This window comes from Gopherus flavomarginatus, chromosome 14, assembly GCF_025201925.1.
Source record: "Gopherus flavomarginatus isolate rGopFla2 chromosome 14, rGopFla2.mat.asm, whole genome shotgun sequence".
Taxonomy (NCBI): domain Eukaryota; kingdom Metazoa; phylum Chordata; order Testudines; family Testudinidae; genus Gopherus; species Gopherus flavomarginatus.
In genome coordinates, this window is record NC_066630.1 from 32735741 (window position 1) to 32746504 (window position 10764).

The 10764-nt window shown below is 40.3% G+C and overlaps 1 protein-coding gene across 1 annotated transcript in view; it reads left to right on the forward strand.

Annotated features, from left to right (window-relative positions):
• SLC6A2 (solute carrier family 6 member 2) overlaps positions 1-10483 on the forward strand; it is a 112481-nt gene extending 101998 nt beyond the window's left edge. Inside the window, exons 14-15 of the mRNA XM_050922700.1 lie at positions 3486-3557; positions 5161-10483. Of these exons, the coding sequence (XP_050778657.1) occupies positions 3486-3557; positions 5161-5184 (96 nt within the window). The 3' untranslated portion in view covers positions 5185-10483. The remainder of the gene's footprint in view (positions 1-3485; positions 3558-5160) is intronic.
• The last annotated feature ends 281 nt before the right edge of the window (positions 10484-10764 follow it).

Consider the following 10764-nt stretch of genomic DNA (forward strand, 5'->3'; position numbering starts at 1 on the left):
AGACAGCAATTTGGTCCATGATTCTCAACAGGAGTGCTGTGCCTCTCTGAAAATCTGGGCACTTCATTGAGGTGCTTAAAATAGATTAGGCCACTCATCTGAAAATATGGTTCTAAATGTTTATTGTATAGTTGATATTTAAAAAAAAAGTTGGAGGGTAGGTAATTATAGAACTAGTGACATTATCTATTGTGAACGTTGCTTGACAGTTCCCATTCATAGACCCTGTTTTCAGTTGCTTATAATTTCTTACTGCGCAGGGTCAGGCTGAATATTCTTGGAAAACTTTAGCCAAAATAGAAGAGTCATTACCAGAAATGAAGCTGCGAAAAATAAGTTCTATTTCCCGTATTAAAAAATTCTGGGGAAAATTTGAATTGCTCTAGAGCCCCTATGCTTTGGAGCAGGGACTTGGAATTTGGAAGGGGGTAGACTTTCTGTCAGGAATGTGCCTTTTGCTATCCCTATGGAAATCTGCCGAAACGTGGGCAAGTGATAAGCTTTGAAAAATGGCCATTCACATGTGCTCAGTAAAGACTTCTTAAGGCTTGTCTACAGCTATTCACGAATAGTGATTAAACTTTAAATTAACACCATATCTTTATTCAAATTAACTTTCAAGCAGATTTTTGCAGCTAGATTCCCCAAAGATTCAGTCCACACTGGGCTGGAGCATATTGTTTCCTGCAGTTGCAGCTCTGGGCTCCTACAGGCTCTGCTGGGCACCTGAACTGAGAGCAGGGAGACTGTCTCTTCTGTACTCTCAATGACACCCCATGCTGGACCCAGGCAGCTGCCTGATTTGAATGCAGAGTGGCAAGAATAGGACCTGTGAAAGAGGAAAGCGGAATAGACTGGGAAAAAGACAAGGGGGTAGGGCAAGACTGAGGCTGGAGTGAGGGGATAGGGAAGGGAAACTGGGAATGGGAGTTAGGTTGGGGTGGAGACTGGGAGTGGCTAGGGAGGGAAATGGGGAGATACCAGAGCCAGTAGGTGAGTAAAGAGTGGACAATGAATTGGGCTGAGGGACACTAAGATTGGATGAGGGCCCTTGGGAGGCAGATTGGGACTGAGATTCTGTGGGGATGGGAAACATGTGCAAGTGTGTGTTTGGGGGAGGACTAGGAATTGCTGGGCAAAGGGATTGGTCCGGGGAGTCCAGAGGGGTGAGACTAGGACTTACTGGGCACGGAGACTGGCACTTGGATGAGACTCCTCAGGAGTGGAAACTGAGATGAGGAACCAGGGATGCAGAATACATGGGGCTGAGACAGGCAGGTTGGAGGGGATGGGACAAAAGGAATTCAAGCTTTGGTGGAAATGCAGAGAGGAGTCTGTGCCCACTAGACAAACTCCCCTCCGCAGCCTTGAACAGAACCCAAGATTCCCTTGTCTCACCATTCCTTTGCTAATTTCCTAACTTCTGAGTGCTTGACTTTGCTACCTTAAAAATGTTCTTTTAACATAGTGTTATTGTGTGTAATGTTACTCTAGTGTGTTATTGTTCTGCTTAAGAGGAACCTGGTTTCTATGGTAAAAAAATACATCTAATTATTTTTCATTACAATCGCACTGCTCTGTACTTGCCTCAAATTACCATTTCAAAATGACACAAGTTTAAGATTCACTGATCATATTAATTTTCTCATCACTGTCACTGGAAATTCTTATCCATGCTCCAAAGGAATCCACAAATAGGGTTTAGAAAGTAAAGCCACCTTTAGATCTGTTTTCAGCCCTTTAAAAATACCAAACATACTCCTAAAACATTGAAATTTTGATTGTTTTATGTTCATTATAGTCTAGTATTTTAAAACTCAGGCAAGCACAGTTTGAATATCATCTGGTTTATTGCAAACAGTTGGATTTCAATCATAGTATCTATCCATAATCTGAAAAGATGCCCTTAGGTTTGTCAAAATTCAGACTGCCACAAAGAAGCATTTTATGGTTTCTCAGAAACAATTGATATAGCCAACAATTGCACCTATTTTTCCTTTCTTCTCCCCAGCAAATGACATGAATCCTTCATATTTTTCATGTGTTCTGCACGCAGATGTTCTATTGATCTCAGCAGAAGATCTGTGTGTGGAACAAGTGCAGAAAATGCACTGTGGGTCTGATGCGAAACCTGCTGAGGCCAATGGAAAGGTGCCAATTGACTTCAAAAGGTTTTGGATCAGGTCCTTTAGTTCAGGTAGAATTTAATTATATTTTAAACCTATTATTCAAATAGAGTTGTGAGGTAACCAGACATATTATTATAGTTCAGTCTTCTATTTCTGAGCCTCAAATTCAAATAGTCTCCTAATATGTTAGGACAAGAGAAAGGTAAGAGACCCATAGGCTCAGCTGGGAGCCTTCTTGCATGCACAGGGGAGTAAGAGGGAGTCTGATCCTTCTTATATTGTTGGGCAGGCTAGCTACAGTACAAGCATGGAGAAGACAGCGGCCACTGCTGATCAGCTATTCCTTCTCCTGCTCAAATGGATGAGAGTGGGCAGGGAGCAGATGAAGACTTTACTACACCCCCCAGCACATCAGGTTAATTAGCAAAACCAGTGTAGACAGGGAGCCAGGAACCTGACTGAGGTCCTCTGAGTTACAATCTGATTCCTGCACTGCCCTTTACTCCTGCCTGCTGGTTTGTAGGGTTACGATCCAGCCCCGTGCAATCAGTGTTCTGCAAAACCTTTGGCTTCCTTTTCACTGGGGTTTGTGCAAACCCTTTATTTTGTTCAGTTCTCTTTGCAAATCCCTTTCAAGCAACACCAAAACCTCACAGCAGAATTCACTTTAGTCCACTGAGTTTCACCTGCTTGCAAAAGCTGATGACACAAAATTATAGGGCAAGCTCAGGTTTGCTTAGCAATACCCAAAAATAAAAGGGCTGCAGATAAAGGGGAAGCCATGCCCAAAATTCTTAGTGTAAGATATCAAGGGCTAAATTATGGCTATTCAGCTTGCAATAGAGGGAGAGAGGAGGGAACCTCTCTAGTAGAGCTCCTAGAGGCGTGCACACTGCCCATGGAAGTGCATGCCAGAGCGATGTTTGTGTGTGCTCCCAAATGACACTACAACCTAGCCTTTGTGGACAACGTGGAGGGGTACCCTCCCCTGCGCCTTTCTTCACCTGTTTGCATTGTTACTAGCCTCCAGCAATCCTTGCAGTCAGGAAGTTCAAGGGCTGTGGTGCCATGTAGCTCCTGGAGCCCTTTTCCCATGATGTGGGGACAGGGGGGAGAACCAGCTAAAATTTATCATAAACATTCTGTTGTTGCTGTGAGATTAGGACTACCATCAAGAAGCTCAAACTATAATACACTTTGGTCTCTCAATGATTACGTCCTCTCTGGGCTCAATGATATTAAAAATTAAGTCACACACTATTTCCCTGTAAACTCAGGGATAACATCCCCTATCTGCAGATCTAACCCATTTAACATGGCTAACTTTCTTTTCTGTGTGCCTCCACTCTTGTTTAGAGACTAGCTTACTGCATCACACCCGAGAATGAACACCATCTTGTGGCACAAGGGAACGTGAGGCAGTTTAAGGTGTGTATTCCTTCTCCCTACCTCCCTGCCCACTCCCTTATCCTTTGCACCCTTAGCAAGTTTGACTGGCAAATGAAAGTGGATTTGTTTCCTTTCTGCCTTTTTGCCAGTATGTGGCTTTTGTGGGTGGGAAAATGCCATGTGCATCGGCCTCGTAGGACTTTTGGTGCCTTTTATCATTTTAACAATATGACCCTATAGAGTCCCTGAGGTTATCCCACAGCAGTTCAAGTTCCAAGCATTTTTGTTCATATGCAGTCATGGTGAGATCTCATCAAAGAACATCTTGGCAATGATCAATTCTGGACCATCATGCAGTTTTGAAAAAATTAAGTATTATGAGATGCTTCTCACATAAGTTATTTCATAGGGATCTGGACTGATGGTTTCTACCTCAAACTCCAAATATGTGCCACCGGTCATGACAAAGAGGCAAGCAAATATCCTGTGACAAGAACTCATTTACAAAGTGGTTATGCTGAGATGACCCGATATGGAGATGTAATAGGTTTTCCCCATATGCTTACAGGTTGAACATGTTCTTTGGTTTGCATGGGTGGTCTTTAATCAACCATGACAAAGATGCTGTAAGTTTCCAATGAGGCCTTCGACTTCGCAAATAAAATGAGCCTGTTGAAAAACTCTTTCCTAAAAGTGAAAAAGGATACAAAATCTCATTCTGCTCTGTTATCAACATTCATACTCTTATTGTTTTTTGCCTCCGTTGTTAAAAGTAACTAATAATTATGTACAATAGTTCAAAACTTGCTGATTCAGATTCAGGTACTGGTCATGAAAAATAAAGTGAAAATTTGGCTCTTTATATTTAGTTTGAAACAAAAGCAAGAAACTGAATAGGCGAAATACTTGCTATATATGAAGGAGAATTATTTCTATATATTTTAGAGTGATATAGTAGATATTTTCCCTTATATTTTAATACCTCAAATGTAAGTGATTATGGCTCAAGATTTCAAATGTGTGTTTCCATATTTTCTCTGTAATTACTGCACATGAACATGGGCTATATGCACATATTTCTGCACAATTCTGAACATTTGAACCCAAATACATAATGGTATAATGTATCTTTTCAGCAGTTTTGGATTTAAATTATGGAGGCTGGGAAAATATACAAAAAGTAGAAAGGCATAATTTGAAAAAAGCAGGAGTGGGGCTCTGACAATGGAATTCCTGGATGATGTGTCAATCACTTAGGCCTGTTTATTGACTTAAATTACTGTTTCCAAATAGCCAGCATCAGTAGCAGAAAAACATCATGATTATTGGACATTGTTTAAGCATTTTAACAAAACATTAAGCAGTGTGCCTATCTCATGATGCAACTAGTATCTTAGTTATGTTTCCCTAATGTCCAATTATTGTATATTTTAAAACTGTCCAATTATTAAATGATTGCTGTATCAGACAAGCTGGTTGTTAATAGAAACTGGGATTAATTCTGAAAATACTGGTAGCCAATTTTTCCTGCTTTTCTGTAATTTAAGATTTGTCATCTCCCTTATTTCATACTTACTCTCATCAGTATCATTTAAATCAATAATATATTATCAAATAAATAATGGCTTCTGTTTCCTTTCAGCTTCAACACTGGCTATCAATATGACAACTGACAGGTTGAGGAAAAAGCCAATATATTAAACTAAACTGGGATTAAATGAAAAGTCAAGTTCAAAGCTCTCTTGATTGTGCTTGGACCAGGCTGGCTCAGAGCTCATCTACTGATTCCTTTGAGGGAAGACAGCCTCTGCTCCCTGTTTTCTCTATTACTTGGTTTCAAATGAACTTACAGACTGGTTTTCCATTTCCTTATATCTTTCAGTGCCATGAGATCCATACTTGAGCAAATTTGTGAGCTTTGATAGAGATAGAAGTGGAGGAGGGAGCAGAAAATCATCATTAATTAAAGAAACTCTTGTCTTGGAGAAATAAATAAAAAAACATAATTCCTTTAATAATTCCTGCCACAACATTGTTTAGAGACCAACTATATACTCAGAGATGGATGCATCTCAATTATGAGACAAGAGTGACTTTAAGTGCACATTCATGCCATTTGCTTTCTTTCAGGACTATCCTTTGGATATAATTTTGCATCCTTCTGAAGTAAAGACTCAGTGCTTCACTTTCAGTGGTTTGTTATTAGTCTCTTCTTTTGGTGAAGAAGGTTGTCTTTGCTGTATATGTCTGTGCCATTTTCTGTGCAGTTGAACTATACACACGGAAAAGCAACAGGGATGGAATTAAATTCCTATTGTTGTGGCTATTGAGTACAGAAAGTAGTTTTAACAATACACTGTACTTAACAATGCAAACATATTCCTTTATGTCAGCTATTGAAATGGCTTTATTTATCACATGATCCGTATTCTACAGACTTTGAGTTAAGCACCAAAAATATTTACAAGTAGTCAGATTTTCCTTCTACATTCTGTTATATTGTGTGACAAAGAATGTACAGTATATATAAATATATAGGAACAAAGGCAATGATCTTTAGAATAAGCCACGCTATCCAGTGGCACCAAAATATCAAATGTTGGCTTTGTGCAAGTGCACTATTATTCTAAATGTCCTCTAGGTTCAACTGCCAGAACGTTTTAAGAGTTGTGTAGAACATCTTGGATGGAGGGGTCTTCTAGGCATAACTGAATTATCTAGGCCTACTCCCTCTCTTGTATATTTCAAGCAGCTTTATGCCAGCTAGAAAATACAGAGCAATCTTAGTGTGATTGGGTGCTGTTCTGTATGGTCACTGTTTTAAAGTCATATCTTCTCAGTGATCACTAGATTGCAGTAACTGGGAACTACTTATTACAAGAACTATTCTAAATTTTAGAGATAGCAGGTTCTCAGTTGAATCTAGTCTGGAGTTAGAGCCTTAATGCTGAATTTCTTTGCCTTTATAAGTTCAATTCAGTTTCCTAATGTTTTTTAAAATATATGTAGCGTCTCCTTTTTTAATCGTTATTTATATTTTTTTTAATTCTTCATTTTTTATAATATCATCCTGGAAGTCTGAAAATAAAAGTTTTCCCTATTGATTTTGTCCTTTTCCATTTAACCACCATTGACTTCCTTCCAACCCCCGATGTTTCTAATAGAATTGAAATATATCTGCTTCTCTTTTTTACTTTATTCTTTATGTCCCAGCATGATTGAAAAGCCAGAAATATTTAACAGTTCTTAAAAATAGCTTCTTTTCTATTTTCAGTGTCTAAGTGACAAAGTATTGTCATTGTCTTCTTTTCTTCTTCAAAACACAGTGTTTTAAACTGAAAGGGCATTGTCAGTTTGTTACCCAAGCTAATGAACAGTAACCTGGCAGGACAGCTATGGTAATTTATATACAAAAATCAAGGAGTTTAAAATGTTAAAATTAAAGTACTGTATTTACCTAAGAGTCCAAACAACATCTTCTATAAAGAGGAAAATAAGTTTAGAATTCTTTTTTAAGTGGTCATTATATCGTCACTCTAATCAACATTGCTTCTTAAAATTATGCTGGGGTCCTTATTTTGTAGATATAAATCTTACTTGGAGAATGGCATAGCTTGCGCAGTCAATGTTCTGAGGTGACCGAAAAGCGTCTCAGAATGGTTATGGTGATCAAATTGAGAAATACCAGAGGACTGCTAAATGTGCAAATCATCATGTCTCATCAAGTCATATTCCTTTAGCTCTGCACATCAGTGGTAAACTTACAGGCTAATAAGCTATGGCAATGTTTACTTGTGAAAATCTGCCAATATACAGTGAAATGGCGGCCGATGTAATACTCTTACATCCTAAAGCCTTTGTGGTTTTTCCTTCTTCTATCTAACGGCTTGTCTGCACTGGCACTTTACAGCGCTGCAACTTTCTCGCTCAGGGGTGTGAAAAACACACACACCCCAGTGCAGCAAGTTTCAGCGCTGTAAAGCACCAGTGTAAACAGTGCACCAGTGCTGGGAGCTACTACGCCTCTTGTGGAGGTGGGTTTTTTTGAGCTCTGGGAAAACTCTCTCCCAGTGCTCTGCTGTGAGTATACAAGCCACATTCAAGTGCTGCCGCAGCAGCGCTTTGTGTTGCCAGTGTAGACTAGCCCTAAAGGACGTTGGAGCTTGCTCCAACCAGCATGTTAGGGGCCTGATCCTGCAAGTACTCACTGGGTTCTTACTCTGGTAGTAATAGTAATTCTTACTACTGTGAATAGTTTCCACAGGTGGCTATGCCCAGGGCTAGGGTGATTCCTCATTAAATTATTATTGATTTGTATTGTGGTAGCACATTAGGACCCTACTTATGGGGCAGGACCCAATTGTGCTAGGCACTGTACAAACACAGAACAAGAAAATGGTCCCTGTCCAAAGAGCTTACAAACAATCTAAGGGCTCGTCTATACTTGAAATGTTACGGTGGCACAACTGCATCACTTCAGAGTAGACATTCCCTATGCTGACATGAGGGTTCTCCGCTCGGCGTAGGTACTCTATCTCCTGGAGGCAATAGCTAGGTCCTAGCACTGTCTACACTGGGAGTTAGGTCAGCTTGCACATGGGTGTGGATTTTTCACACCTCTGAGTAACATAACTGGGTAAACCTAACTTTTTAGTATAGACCAGGCCTAAGTATAAGACAGGAGATAATAGGTGGAGGTGAGAGACAGAGGAATTCTGTTGTCAATGGAACTACTCAGGATAGGAAGTGCTTGCATGATTGGTCCTTATTTCAGAGTGTCAGCCAGAAGGAGTCTCTCACAATTATTACGAGGCATTTCTTCTGCCCCAGAGATGGAAAACGTTGTCTCTGATTCTCCATTAAATGAGGGAGCAATATGAGTCACTTTATCACATCTCTTGGATGACAGAAAAGTGTGTTGCTATTAGATGCAACCTCAGGGCCTGCTGAGTAATGAAATACTTTCAAGGAAGCCATGATTGATTGTGTGAACAAGGTGCTAAAGACTCACTCTGTTCTTTGTAAGACAATATGGACAATATGTCCATCAAAGAAGCCATCGAAGTCCATCAAAAATGTCCATCAGTCAGGAATTAGAGAGATTTGGTGCCACATCCTACTCCTTTCAGGTACCATCTCCCCAGTGTGTTCCTGTGTCTCACTGAGGATAGTAGAAAATGCCTCGCACGGAGTCAGCTTCTTTAGGCTTCAACCACAGCAGTTATGGAAGATTGCTTAGGCAAAGCAGGCTCACCACCTCTGTGAGGTGGCTGAGCTAAATGGCTCCCACCATAACAGAACCAATGTGTCTGACACATCCAGCCATGCAGCAACTCACTATTTCCCACACAGACACACTTGCCTGAGAGAGCAGACACTCCCCATGGCTTGGAGCAGTTCTGTGAGACCCATTTCTGAAGGCACTGGACACTGGAGAGAAAGAGTCCATCCAACTCCAGTACATGCTTATTTAGGGAGAGGCAGAGTCTCATAAATCTCAAGATTAGCAAAGCCTAAAGTCTCTTAAATGAATGCCCCTCTTACGCCATTCCTTGTCACAGCTCAGTAATTCCTGGGACCTCTTCGCAGCCTCTGCAGAGGAATAAAAATTCCTTCCCCTCCTATCGCCTAGAAACAGACTCCCTCAGAAGAGGGCTATGACTCCAAGCTCAAACTTCTGTCACTTCACTTCACTGCCCCCACCCCATATATTCCCCCACAGATCCCAAACTCTGATGATACCCCACCACACACACAATCCCTAGTAGAGTAAGAGGTGGAATGGTAACCCATTTTCTGATAGAGGAAAGGCCCTGTTCATCTGCACCCCCAGATGCAGCATTATCTCTCCCTTTAAAATGTGCTTGCTAGTTCTGTAGATTGGTGAGCCAGTGCGGACGCTCACCTTGGTCTGAGGGAAAGGGTGAAGTGACTATTGTAGGGAGCATAGTGTAGGGCTAAGCAGATTTATTTGAGAGCTTTGGAAGTCATTGTATGGCTACTCTGCAAAACCAGTGAGTTCTTAACTCAGGTTGGCATTACTGCATCAGCTAAGGTTAAAACAGCAACGAAGGCACTGCAGCTCAACTTTTAAGTCAGCCCAAATTCAACCCCATCCTCGCATATAACCTTTAATTCAAGCAGCTAACATGAGTTACAAGCCAATTTGCTGTGTCTTTGTTGCTATTTTAACCCAAGGTAGCAAACACATGTTAGCTAATCCAAGGTAAAATCACACCTTTTTGTTTTTTAACTTGTGCTCTATGACTTGTTTCAGAGCCAGCCAGGAGGGGGGCTCCGTGCCATGTCTCCTGCTCCTGGGCAGTCTTTCACTGTCTGCCTGACACTGAAATTAGAGCCAGGCAAAAATTTTCATGCAAAGCTTTTTCTGAAAAAACCAGAAGTTCGCTAACACCAAAACATGTTGCAAATTCATCTCTGTTTCCCTGAAATATTTTCACTGGAGAAAAAAATTCTGAAATTCAGTCTATCTTTTATGAAACAAAATATTTCAATTTTTTGGTTCAAAACTACTTTTCATTTTAAAATTTCCTTTAATTTTATTTAAAAACAATAAAAAATATTTGAAAATGATCAAAATCAACATAAAACTTATCTTTCTTGAAAATAAACACTTCATTTGACTCTAAACTCTTTTTTCCCAATTTTTTGGAATTGCCAGCAACCAAAAAAAGTCCATTATTTGCCCAGCTCTAACTGAAATTTAGGACCCAGCCATTATCCACACTGTCTCACCAAGCCACAGAAAACCAACTAGCAGGTAAGACGAGAACTTGCTTTCCCTTCATATTCTTCTACTGCAGCTCAGCAGTAATGCTGTGAGTTTTCCAAATATCTGCAGCTTTCCATCACTCCATGGTTAAAGCCCTTGAGACCTAGATTTCTAATGGAAATATAGAGAGCCGTTTAAATCAGTAATCCAAAAAGTACCAGTATGATTTAATGCTTGGCCTCAATTTGAACCACTGCAGGGCTCCATCTTGCCTTCTGCATGTCCTGAGGCATATACATTGGCAGCACTTGAAAGGTATTTTACCATAGTGAGTGATTTGGCAGGAAATCTAGGATAAATATAAAGTAAAGGGGGAGAAACACTTGGCTGTTCTATTGTATGTGTACAGCAATTGCCCGTAAGATGCATGTTGTATGTAATTTTCCCAGAGGAAGCTCCCTGTAGTTGACCTTTTTCCACAGTAAGATGAAACATTGATAAAACAGCCACATT